Genomic DNA, 13692 nt, shown 5'->3' on the forward strand with positions numbered 1-13692 from the left:
ATAAAAGATTATAAACATTTTATAAACTAGTGTAATCATAGCAAGACTAGAGGTGTGAAATTTTTCTTTCTTAGAAGTGTATTTTTTTTTAGAAACACCATTGGAAGAATTTTATTAAAGAGTAAACTACTGGTTTAGTTTCCAACGTTCAAGGTGAATCTTATTTTAGTTTTTGATATTAAAACATTTAAAATGTCATTAATGTTATTCCACTTTCAAATTTCTTACTACTAATTTAAGAAATTGATATATTGTTAATAATATTTTTGTTAAAGCTACGTTTGCTCAATTCTATTCTTCTACCTTCACCCTCTGTTAATAAAAAATATCTTGTTTCAAGAAATACCGAATTCGAAATATAATGGATTTCTATTTCGAAGAGTGAAGGATTATATCGAAAAAGATTTGTCGTGAAATGAGAAATATGAGCTAATCGATGCGCTAAGTCGAGGAAGGAAAATAATTCGAAAATGATTTTTTGCGTTACACACGTTGCACATAAAGAGCGGGAATGGTTATTCAAAGACTAGCATGCGTGAAAGTTATTCTTGAATTTGATTGGTTGAAGATTCTTATAAATAGAAGAAGACTTGAAAGAATAAAGGTTGGAACTTTGTTTCAGAAAAATACTCAAACACACTCACACCCCAAAATTCTATTGTAATTCAAAAACACTCCTAAGCTCATATTCTGAAGCTAAAGTCAAATCATTTTTTTTTTCGGAGGCCAAGTCTCATGAGGATTAAATATATCATTATTCCTTGCTTTCCATATCCACCAAAGTTCCGAAAAAATCTGAACGGATGCTCTTTGCTATGATACAAGAACTAGTTCTTCAAATCCAGAGGATGATAAGAAATATCCAACATATGTCATACAAGTTGAGTTTTTGGACAATCTCGAATACAATGTAAAATCGATTCCTGGTTTGAAAGACATCTTGGGCACCTATCCGATTACGGCATCCCTCTTTTGAAGCAAAAACTTGCAGTAGGAAGAGCATTCCTAAGACATAAACAAGCTAAAAGCTTGTGCTTTTTCGGAACAAGTTGGCACCAAAGCCAAGGCCAATTCTCCCGCTCATTCTAACTAAAAAGCTGCTTACATAACCATAAAAAATTATTGCGTGAGTCATAAACTTTGGATGCAGACTCAGACTAATACCAACACACTTTCAAACTCGTTTGCACATTTAGATTGTAAGAAAGAATGTTACCTTTCAGATTCTGAGATAGAGGAGAATAAAGAGTCTTCAAATGTCACCTACCAACTAACCAGATATCCTGTATTCGAAAGTTCGAATAAAAAAGTGTGAATATAATTCATTTCATTAGATAACTTCCTTTCTCTCCTCCAGCGAAAAAACCAAAAAGTATGCTTCAAATCCCCAATAAACTAAATAAACTCAACCTTCAAAACTTTTCAAGTCTTGCAAAGGCTCTTTCAAATGTGAGAGTCTGTATTCCTAGGACAATTTAAAACAGTCATCTTGAGATGATCGATATTTGGCATTTAACAATTCGACTAATAGCTTATTTGGCTGATGGAAAAAAGTTCAAACTAGTTTTGCAAGAAGGGAAATATTTGCCCAATAAGGATCTCGAATCCCTAAACCTCCATATTTTTTTTTTGGAGTAACCAGCACCTTCCAACTAACAAGTTCAATATTTTTTCATCAGCTTATCTTTTCCAAAAAAAAAAAAAAAATTCTCATCATAGACTCTAATTTACTGATTATTCATTTGGGAAACATAGAGACCTGCATCTAGTACGTAGGAATAGCAACTACAATAGAATTGATCAACCAGAGTCTACCTGTCCGGTTGAGCAAACTCTTTTTCCAACTTGCTAGTCTTTTCGAATCTTATGCTGGATACCATTAAAAGCTGAACAGATCATCCTAGAATGGCTAAAGGTAACCTTAAGATACCTGTCCAAGTCTTGGAAATATCTGATGGAGGACATCCCAATAAAGATTTCTTTCCTTGTCGCAGAGACATTCCTGAAGCAAAACGCTTTAGACTTCTTTACATTGATCTTTATTCCATATGCTTTGCAAAAAGTCTTCAAAACTACCATCAGATTTTGCACTTGTTTCTTCGTAATTTTACAAAATAAAAGCAAATCATCTGCAATCATTAAGTGGTGTTCCGAAGGTTACCTGAAACCAGATGTGGATTAGGCTTGCTCACGAGGCCCAAGTATTTAAGGAATGTGGCCTCTGACTTGTTCTGCGTCAAGGAGCCTCTATCCGAATTATGTGTGTGAAAGGATGGAGGATGGTACCTGCAAAACACTCCGATGTCTAAGTCAGCAAGGGGTTAAGCAGGTTTTTGTATATTGGAACTTAAAAATACCTGAGTGTGCCAGGATATTTATAGGTAATGTGCCAATAACTACCGTTTGAGTAGTTCCACTTTTGATGGTGGATAATCGTCCCTTTATCTTAAGGTTATTGAGATCTCTTTTCTAGAAGTGGGTGAGAGATTTAGGGAGGTAGTTACTCACTCAGATAAGTATGAGCTGCCTGTTTTAGTCGGGCTCGACCTCTTAGAAGAGGTCGGATAAGTGGATGAGGCCATTCTTCTTGATTGAGCCTTTTAACTTTATTGGGTTTGGCTTATGTTTTGGGTCAGGATATGAACAAGTGGAATATTTTTGGTTCCCCTCTAGAAATAGCAACAAGCTTCCACAAACCCATATTAACCTGATGACTAATAAAGCATGCCAATCTCTCCATATACAACATAAAAAGATAGGGTGACATAAGATCTCCTTACCTAAGACCCCAACTAGTAGTAAAGTCATTTAGATGATTCCCATTTCAAAGAATAGACAAGGAGAGAGCAGTGACACAATTTATAATCAAATTAATTGTAGGACAAAAAAAACCAAAATTTTAAAGGATATGGGCCAAAAACCTCCAGTCAACTATTTCATAAGTTTTTTCCAAATCAATTTTAAAAGTCAGAGTGCTTTTCTTGGATTTAGTTTTTTTCGTAAAATAGAGAATCTCTTGCGCAATAATAATGTCAAAAATTTCTTGTTTCGGAATAAATTCTCCTTAAAGTGAGCCAATAATTTATACAAGATGATACAATTTTTTATATTATTATTATATTTAACCTATTAAGAGAGTATAAAAAAATATTCAATGACTATTAATTCTTTCTCCTTTTAATATTACCATCAAGGATGGATTCATAATCTTGAATTGCACAACAACATTCTTACCAAGTTACAAAAAAAATAAAAGTAAAGAACAATACAAAACTCATTTCTTACCACTCGAATAATACACACAAACCTTTTCATGTAGGTTGAGTATAATGTCCTCTAGTATTCCCTGGATCTACCTACTTCTTATACCTTTCATACACCTTTCACCTCATGTTACTAGTATCATAAAGCACCTACTAAACTAGTTTAAGTTGGTCGAATAGTTGACTCATTTGTCCATTTAAGTAAGTATAAAAAGTTCAAATCGCATCTTGTGCATACAACAACCCATTAACCAACGATATACCTTTAGGGATACCATGGGTAACTAAAAAATAAAATCCCTACTACATTTTCATGTCCACATAAGTAACATAACACCTTATCGTATTCGATAAATCCGATTATTTTTTTCTCTCATTGCCCTTTTCTCCCAATAGTATCTATCTTTCTATGCTTAAATTTCTTTTCTCTTTTAAAGAATTAAAAATTAAGTTAAACTATCGTTAAAATAATTTAATTTAATTTCTAGATTGATGAACGAATAATTAAAACGATTTGATGGGTAGTTTGATTTTTAGAACCTTGATAATATTTGATGTAGTGAATGTTCGAAGAGAATGGTAGGTAATTTACTTTGTTGAAAAGGAGAAAAAAACTTGTCGCCGGCTTAAGATTGTACTTTGATTGGATATTTTTATCAGAGAAAAAATTCTAAACGGCTCCTGACAATTATTTCGAAAGACAACGAGATCCTTAAAAAAATACACTTTTTGGCCGCTGATCTTTACTTCTATGAAACTGATTAACCTCTTTGTCAATATTTTCTCTCTGTATTAACAGAATAAACCTATATAACATGTTAAATTGTTGGTTTATCTATTAAGAACTAAATAGGATTGACAAATTATTTTTTATTGGGACTCTCGTTGTCTTCTAAGGATAATTGTCAATACTGTTTAGTTTTTTATTACCTTTTTTAAATACATTAGCTAAATTTATTGTGTAAAATTAAGAAATATTAATAATTTTTAAATTATTTTTATTTATAAAAATTAAATGAATAATATATTAGTGATTAACGTGTCACATAAATATATTTTAAAGAGAGTTCATTGACAAAAAAACTAACTAATCTCACAAAATTAGATATCTACAAACGAAAAGGGTATTTCTTTTATCAAAGACCTCATACTCCTTTGAAGAAATTAACAGGATAAGGTCGCAAGGATGTGTATTCACTCNAACACGATAAAAGAACACGGTGGGTAACGGATAGGGTGCTCTTCCACGGTTCCACCTTCACCTTTTCCAAACCCTAGCTAGCTCGGTAACCATCACCGTAAGTTGTAAATTGTGCAATAATAGTGCGTGTTGATTTTTCACATAATCAGAACTGAATTTGGAGAATGGAAGAAGAAGAGCACGAGGTGTACGGAGGAGAGATCCCTGACGTTGCCGAGATGGAAGGTGACGTTGACATGTCCGCTCCCGACGACGACCCCGAGGTCAAGGAGCTCGACGAAATGAAGCGCCGCCTTAAGGAGATGGAGGAGGAAGCTACGGCTCTTCGCGAGATGCAAGCTAAGGTCGAAAAGGAGATTGGCTCTGTTCAAGGTGATCCTTCAATTCCGTTTACTTTTTGATGCGGTGATTTCAATTTTGTTTCCTTTGTTGATATATTGATCGGCATTTAGAGTTAGTTAACAATAATTATAAGATTCTTCTGTATTATGTTTTACAATGGTTTAAGCTCTTTGTGCTTTTTGAACCTTCTTTGAGCTTTGGCTTTATTATTTTACTTGAGCGTTCTTCAAAGATGCAGTTATCAGAATGTGAAACGTTCTAGCTTGATCCATCTACCTGTCCAGATCTAGTGCATTCGTGTTATATATGTCTAAACTTTATATTTGCTGTTGTGTTGAGTTTTTTCTTATTTTTTATTTATGATTATTGCGAGAACTTGTTAGAACTTGCAGAGTCTATCGAATTATCAACTATAATAAAGTACTAGTTTTTTGCTTGTTTTAGGTTAGTTTTATTCTTGTTGCTTCAACTTCTGGTTTGAATTTTTGTGTAGATCCTGCTACTGCTGCTGCTTCTCAGGCAAACAAGGAGGAGGCAGATTCTCGATCTGTATTTGTAGGCAATGTACGTCTCGTTGTCAATAGTTATATGTGAACATACAAACACATGGTTGCACCACACATTCTTTTTACATGACTCAGGACTTTTTACTTTAAAATTGGGAGATTTATGTTGTTTTTGCAATGGCAGGCTTTGCCATTTAATATTATCAAGATATGACAAAAGGATTATTGCATCCAACTAAAAATTAGTAAAACGAAGTTGTAGGGCCGCGTATAAAAGAGAGAATACTAGGATTCTTTGCTATAGATAAACATTGCGGCAATTAGAGACATGGTTTTATATTAAAAGTTTGACTTTTGTTGTCCTTATTTCTGAGTGTTATTGCCACTATCAAACTTGTCCTGTCTGTTTAAGGTGGATAAATGATTTATGTTGTAAATATTTGGCTCAGAATGTGTTATAAGTCATGCAGATTTGTCCATGATACAAGGCAAGCCTGATAATTGGGGGTTGTGATCTGGTTGCATTGATAAGTTTATGATTAAGTTATGTTGCTATGTTGAAGGCTTGAAGCATACAGTAATTCTGGTTTGGTGTCAATAAACTTTGGTTGAATGAATCTCAAGCTGCACTCTATACGCTCTTGTTTTGTATTTTACTCGTTATTATACAGTTTCTGAAAATGTACATGTTCATTCTCTTTGGAGTGAGAATTGATGATATTCAGAGACAGGGTTTGACGTTATTGTCTCACTATGGTCGCAGGGTCAATCTTATTACTCAGGTTCTATAATTAAAGCTGGGATGCTTACATTGTGTTTTCTGGGTGGGCCAGTGTAATTGGCGTTTTTAGACTTGTACTAGTGTGTGAAAAGAATGCGTATCTATGCTTTTTGAAACTTAATATCAAAGAAAAAAATTTAAAAAAAAAAGGAAAAAGAAAAAGATACTATGGAGAAAATTTTTTGAAAAGAAAAAAAAAAAGAGATGAAAAAATTGACTGAAGAAAAATAGAACCAAGTTGAGAAAAAAAAAGAAATGAGAATTGACAAAAAAAAAAGGAAAACAGAAAATATGTCATGGAAACTGTGAATGGGGTTTCATGGAATGATGGGGATGGCTGTAAGTTGTTTGGCTGTAAGTTGTCCAGCTGATGGTAGATTGGGTTAAAGATGCTTCAACTTCACTACTGGAGGAGGCAGCTTGTCGTTCTTTGGGAAGAAGATTCTGTAAGTGTTGGGAATGTAATCTTAGTCATTTGAGCCCTGTTGTTGACTGCTATGAGGTCTGTAGTGCCTCTTTTGTGTTGTTTAGCTGACTTGCCAAGGGGTATGCAGTTGGCCAGCTGCTTCTTTTCTGTGGCACTTTCATCATTCTTTTAACCTCATTTCAAGTATTCTTTCCAAACATTAAGTTCTGTTTATATTTTTTGTTTGATTATTTGCTTTAATTTATTCTTTTGCTCAACATCTCATTCTACACATTTTATAGAGAAGTCTGCAATAGTGACCTATCTATTAAAGTTTTGGGTAGTCTCTTTTAGTCCCTTTTTTTTCTTTTTTCTTTTTCCTCAATGATGCATTACTTAAATGAAATCCTCTTGAGATACATATCTCAACTTTGCTCATTCTGGGATGCCTTTGAAGCAGAAAAGTTTGGTGCTGTTGTAAATTGCTACGAGGAATAAAAGGAAATATTGTATGCATGAGACACTTTACCTAAACTTTGAGAAGAGCCTGTAAAATGACTAGAAACATTACGATGTTAATAAGAATACTTGGCAGGATGGATGACTTGGTTTCATTATATCTTTTCATTATCATATATTGATCAGAGTTGTTGGTATGCAGTTTCAGAATTAGTGGTTACTTTACTTATGTTTGAGTTGGGAAGCTTCCTGATGATTTTGGGGTTAAAAGTATTAACTTAAAGTAACTTTTTTATTTCTAAGGGGTGTGCTAGCATTCTTTTTCTTTGAAAAGTTAAAATTACAATCTCATCCAGTTCCCTTTTAGGGTAGAACATAGTGTTTTGATGCATTTAGAGGTCTGTCTATGGTTCTGTTTCTTTTTCAGATGAAAGTAATAATTAAGATATAATTGTTGGTAAAAGTAGAAATTTTGCCTGCAATTTATGCAGAGGGTTCGGAGTGATTTAACTCAAGTTTCTATTGAATGCATAATAAACGAACTAGTCATTTTAGTTTTTGGTAATAGGTGATAAAATAATACTGACCAGACTGGAGTCTTAAATATGGATGTGGTCTGTAATGGGATATTAGGTAGTCTGGATTCTTTTTAACATAGTCAAACATTTTGTGAGTTTTGTCTAGACTAGTTCATTAAGGACATAGAATTCCCCTGAATTTATTGTTTTATAGGTTGATTATGCATGCACGCCAGAGGAAGTTCAGCAACACTTTCAATCATGTGGTACAGTGAACAGGGTCACCATCCTGACTGACAAGTTCGGCCACCCTAAAGGTTTTGCTTATGTGGAGTTCGTGGAAGTTGAAGCTGTTCAAGAGGCTCTTGTCTTGAATGAATCGGAGTTACATGGGCGTCAATTGAAGGTATGTTGTTTCAACTACTAATTTTTGTCAGCTTAATGAAAACTTTGGGTTTATCCCACATAAGGCTTGTTGTTGTTGTTGTTGTAATGAAAACATTGGGTTTAAGCTTTGTTGTTAGCTTTATCCCTGACCATAGATCGTTATAATGATTTGGATATGTTTACAGGTCTTGCCTAAGAGGACCAATGTTCCTGGAATGAAACAGTATCGTCCTAGGCGCTATAATCCCTACATGGCATATGGCTTTAGGAGGCCATATCCTCCTCCTTACTTTTACTCTCCTTATGGATACGGGTATGCTGCTTCTCTCAGTTAAATCATGTTTGTTGACAAAAAAAGATCCATGTTTTTTTATTTATGACTAGATTATTTGATGTTGTGGCTTTTCTCATTTTGCATTAAACATACTGCAGGAAGGTTCCTAGGTTTAGAAGGTCAACTCGTTACATGCCATACTACTAGAAGCTCATATGGGATGGTGATAATAGGAAGCGGATGCATCCTGGAGCATTTTATTATTATTTTCTTAATCCGTGGATCATTATGTATCATGTGATTGAGAGAATATTTACTCTCTATTTGTCTTAGGCTGTTATTTGTGGTATACGATTCATGCTTAGACTCTAAAAGATGGTTTATAATTGTCATTGAATATTACTGTGTACTGCATAAGGTCAGTTTGTTATAGATTATAATGACCGTACATCAATGCAGTAAACCTAGTTCCTCTCCATTCCTGACTAGGGTCTTCAATGCCTAATTTCAAAAAAGAGAAAAAATTTGACCATGCTGATTTTGACACAATAAATTACTCGGTTTAAATCAGGCTACTTTGAAATTATATAGTAATAGTATTGAGTATTGACATTAAGAAAAAAGATATTGCACTAATTGTAGTGTTTAATAAAAATAAAGATGTTTACAGTTAAATAATAAAAGTTTACTGCTTAGAAGGACTTGTAAAATTTACTTAAAAGATATCATAAAAGGGGAGTATTAGGTAAACAATGATTATTTTGAACATGAACAATTATCAATTAAATAAAAATATATTATATTTTAATTTAATACTACTAATTAAATTTAAGATTAATTTATTCATTGTTCACATATTGTTTAATTAAATTTAAGATTAATTTATTCTTTTTAACTTTATTAATTCACATTGTTCACTTGTTTAAAAATGTTGTTGGTTAAACTTTTTCATCACGAAAATATTAGGCTACAGTACAACATATTAATTTATGACTTCTTTTTTGGTTTTGGGGGGTTCTAAGATTAGACTGGAATTAAGTTGACTCCAAATGACTGACTCATGTTAGTTATGCAGCATAATTAGCATTTGGTCATGGTCTCATGGGAATCGAATTTTCTTATCAGTGGATGTTGAGAACCACTTCCATGCGCAGCAGTCAGCACTTGTGGTTGTGGAGGTGAGGTTGAAGTTACAATTTTAGTCGCTACTTTTGGAAAGATGCTTCTCCTGAAGGATTCATTTGATAAGCTTTGTTAATCGTTATTAGTAGTAGTATCTAATTTAACACCCAGATCAACATCTCGATAATCATTCGGAGGCACAGGTGCATAGAAATCAAAGCCCCCTCAACCTGCATTTGCTACGCTGTCAGCTCATGTATGAGAAATTGGACGTGAACTATTCAACACCCTCAAAATCATCGTCCAGCACCAAGAGTGCTAAAAATGCTTGAAATGAAAATACACCATTAACTCAACACTAAAAAGGAGAAAGTAGAAACACTTCACACCTGGATTGTAACAGAAACAATGTTACTCACTTTCACTCCTCACCTACTCTTGGCGCGTTCACCTTCCACCCATCACTCACTCTACTTCGCCGGAAGCTGCAACCTCTCCCGCTCCATCATTTCCTTGCGCTCCCGCCACCACTTCCCAATACTGCACCTCAACCCATCGCTGCCTTTCAAACCCAGCCACTTCACCTTCCTCGCCACCCGAGCAGATGCATTTAACCTCGCAGCCTACGATTCTGACGGAGCTCTCCCCAAACATGCTGCTGGCGCTGGCGGTTTTGATTTCGACGACTTCCTTTCTCTCATCGAATTCTCGTGCCTGCTTTCTTCTGCGTTCGCGTCGGTCTGTGTCGCCGTGGTTGCGGGTTTGAAGAAGGAGCTTTTGGCCGCGATTGGGAGTAAGGCTGCTGTCTGGGGAACCTTGGCGCTGGTTTTTGGAGTTTTGAGTGGCGCGTGGATCCGGAGACGGCAATGGAGGAGGGTTTGTAGGGAGACGGTGAAGGATGGGTTGGAGGTGAACCTGTTGCAGAGGATTGAGAAATTGGAGGAGGATTTTAGGAGCACCTCCGCCATTTCTAGGGTTTTGTCGAGGGAATTGGAGAAGTTGGCAATAAGGTTTCGCGTCACTAGGAAGACCTTGAAGGAGCCCATAACTGAGGTAATTGATTACTATCTATGGCTGCAAGACTGTGTTGTTGTGTAGTGTAGCTAAGCATTTGATTCTGGCTTCTAAAGGCGATGCAATGTGTTGATGTGTGGAAGTTGATCATTGAGCGGAAGTTTTGGTGTTAGGTTTATGTTGATGCTAAGTTGCTAACTTATTTACGAAGGAAAAAGGAAATTAGAGTAGTTCAAGTAGCCACTGGATAGAATCTAATAACTGCTAAGTCTTCTAATGCATTTTTTACTCATTTACAACTAACCACAAACAATCAAGATAGTTGCAATTCTGCTTTTGGAGGTACAAGGTAATATGGTGTGAGGTCGTTGGGTTATAAATTAACATGCCAGAGCCTGGATTATGATTTCTTGCCAAACATCGATAATATGGATTCATAACAAAATGACTACAAAAGCCTTGATTAGTAGCCCAGAGCCTGGTTTCATTGGAAAATAAGAAATGAATCCAATTGTGGTTCCATGGATCATTCTGTGATTTAATTCCTCAGGCCTAGTCAAAATCCAACTTAAACTGTTATTATCATTTCCTCATGTTCTTCTTTTGACATGGGTTCAGGTGTTTTACCTTGATTCTGTATCATCAACTTCCCTTGTTATTGCTCGTGTGTCAATTCTTCATTTCCAGTTTCTTTCTCCAACACACTCATCAACAAATCCATTATCCCTTTTTCTTGAATATGGCTCCTATTCAAAATTGAAAACTAATTATTCTGATTTCTGAATAACATTTCGATTTGACCACTTACCATTGACAAGGAATTAGACTCCCATTAAATGACATAATATAGATATGGCCTATGATAGGATGCAATGGTCATATTTAGGGGAAAAAGCTTTGTCGTAGTTTAGTTTGACACTTACTCATTGCAGTTAGCCAGGTCGGTCCTCATTGTTTTGTTTGCTTATAGCTATATGCAGACAATACTGAAAGTTCATTAACGCAATATAGATAAGTGAGTGCCTCATCGAAGTAGTTGTGTGGCTGTGCCTCAACCTACTAAAGGTGCTGGACACTTTTTCTGTCTCCCCTCGGTGCTGTTGAGGTAGATTTTGTAGAATTTTTTATGGAAATCATGTTGGGAAGATATCTAGTGGTTGTCACACAGCAGGAGGAACCAGGAACACCACAACCCAAGCAGGTACAAGACCAAACAGCACTTACAAGATTTACATAGTGTAGATAGCAGCCAAATAGGAGCATCCCATTACACAGGTGACAACACAGCCAAGCAAACCTCGTAGAAACACGGCCATTAAGGCCAACCTTAGCAAAAGAACAGGAGGAAATCCCATGCAAGAATGAGTAGTAGGGCCAAATCCAAGAAAAATGTGCTTAAGACATGCACATGCTAGTCTGTTTAACTTTCACAACACGCGTCAACACTGGAATTTGTTTAGCTTTAGTACTAATGAAAGTTCGTTGTAGACTTTTTTATATTAACTTATTGGTATTTAGTTTTATTCATGTTTTAGTTGAGATACCCTTGTCTAGACTGGGCGTCATTTACTTCTACTGAAAGTTTTCATATCCTTACTTGATCTATATGATATTGGATAAAATAGAAGTGCCCAAAGCCGGATAGATGTTAATCATACTTAATTGCGAGTGAAACTACATCTGCAAATGCTTTGTTATAGCAAATAGAGTATATTAACTGGTTTTTCAAGCATTAATAAACATTTTGAATGGTTGGCTGTGGTTTAACACACTGTACTGATTTAAAAATTTTGAAAACTTAATGCTTACTGAGATATGATATGTAATTAATTATATTTCATTTCTCGAAGACTGCAGTGCTGGCGCAGAAGAATTCTGAGGCTGCTAGAGCATTAGCGGTGCAATCAGACATTTTGGAGAAAGAGATGGTTGAAATTCAACAAGTTTTGCTAGCAATGCAGGTAATCATACCTCCTACGTTATTTAAACTCTGCAGAGAAAGCGGACACTATTTGGAATTTGACTGATGCATATTTATTAATAAGTAATCATACCTTAATTAAACACGTGCTAGCAATGCATATGTAACTGTCCCTTTTTCTGGTAACTGTATTCTACTTCTGTAGCTTTCATTTGCTTTACTGATTTCATTTTGATTCATTACCAGCATTATACGCATTAAAAAGCTGCTAAATATTCCGGTGCAAAGTGAAAGATCTTTTTATAATGATGTAACTTATTCTTCTCCTGGTAATGCTGAAAGTAGCCCAAACTCATATTTCAAATATAGCCACACACACACACACACATATATATATAAAATTAAATTTGTCTAGCCATGTCTTGGTTGATTAAAATTTTCTTGACCTCTTCACATTCCCAAGTATCCACGTAAATTTTTACCGGAATTTGACTTTTCTTGATTGTATCTATGTTTTTGTAGGAGCAACAACGAAGACAACTTGGTCTGATTCTTGCAATTGGTAAGACTGGTAAATTGCAGGAAAGCAAGCTGGAAACACGTGAAGAAAATGATACCTTAGAAACATCTAATTCAGTTGATGATGAGGTGAAACAGGAGGTCCACCCTATATGAAGCTTGGGTTAAACTGAGTAAAATCCTGATATTTTGGAGTTGCAAATCTTGGTGTAATATTCTTTGTAACACTATGCCACTGAATATAGTCAATGAAGACAAAAGTCACAAATATCCAACATTATATCAGCATATAGACAATGGTTACCCTTATTTGGAGAGCGCCTCAAATTAGCTGTGGATACATGTCAGAACAATTCACACAAGACAAACTAAGATGACAGAATATGCTGAACTCTGGTTCAATGTTAAAAGTTCAGGAACGTATCACTTGCCCTCTATGCTTGTGCATGTACTTTTGATTAAAGTTTGAAAGGTAAACATCATCAATTTCTTTCTACGTTCTCGTGTTGATGGTTACAAGTTACAAAGGAAATCGGCTTTCTTCTGTATATTAGATAATATTTTTTTCTTTTCTTTTCTTTATGGGTCATCAATTACGGATCGTATTCTAATAACCTTCATTATATGCATTGGTGAATATTGAAAAAGCTTATTGGTAAGAGAGATGTAGTCTTGCTAGGTGGAGTGGACGACTAAAATCCATTAAAGATTGTTATCCGAAAAATTGGGAAAAAGTATTCGTGTCTTGATAATCTTAAAACGAAAATCTGATTTATTTTAGAGGTATTTTTCATTTTAGTTTCTTATAAAATAGATTTTGAATCAACGTTCTTTTTGTAGGGACAATATCTAGGGTTGTGTTACCTTGACAAATATTTTTCAATGAAGAGTGTAACATAATATAGCTGTTACTTTGTATTATGTTACAAAGAGTGAATTATATTGTTTTTTTTATAATAGAAAAAAAAATAAAAGATAT

The 13692-nt window shown here is 34.9% G+C and overlaps 2 protein-coding genes across 3 annotated transcripts; both read left to right on the forward strand.

Annotated features, from left to right (window-relative positions):
* Positions 4465–8615, forward strand: LOC107631680 (polyadenylate-binding protein 2). 2 transcript variants are annotated; one of them, XM_021119829.1, is made up of 6 exons: positions 4465–4549; positions 4614–4836; positions 5300–5370; positions 7691–7882; positions 8049–8176; positions 8296–8615. In XM_021119829.1, exons 2-6 carry the CDS (start codon positions 4629–4631, stop codon positions 8342–8344), a joined length of 648 nt encoding a protein of 215 aa, XP_020975488.1. In that variant the 5' UTR covers positions 4465–4549; positions 4614–4628; the 3' UTR covers positions 8345–8615. The 2 variants fall into 2 exon arrangements, with proteins under 2 accessions (XP_020975488.1, XP_016190688.1); XM_016335202.2 differs by adding an exon at positions 6076–6539 and having other exon boundaries at positions 4471–4836.
* Positions 9322–13291, forward strand: LOC107631679. The gene is made up of 3 exons (XM_016335200.2): positions 9322–10312; positions 12124–12234; positions 12717–13291. Exons 1-3 carry the CDS (start codon positions 9668–9670, stop codon positions 12867–12869), a joined length of 909 nt encoding a protein of 302 aa, XP_016190686.1. The 5' UTR covers positions 9322–9667; the 3' UTR covers positions 12870–13291.

This window comes from Arachis ipaensis, chromosome B03 (genome assembly GCF_000816755.2).
Source record: "Arachis ipaensis cultivar K30076 chromosome B03, Araip1.1, whole genome shotgun sequence".
In the NCBI taxonomy this organism is placed as follows: Eukaryota; Viridiplantae; Streptophyta; class Magnoliopsida; order Fabales; family Fabaceae; genus Arachis; species Arachis ipaensis.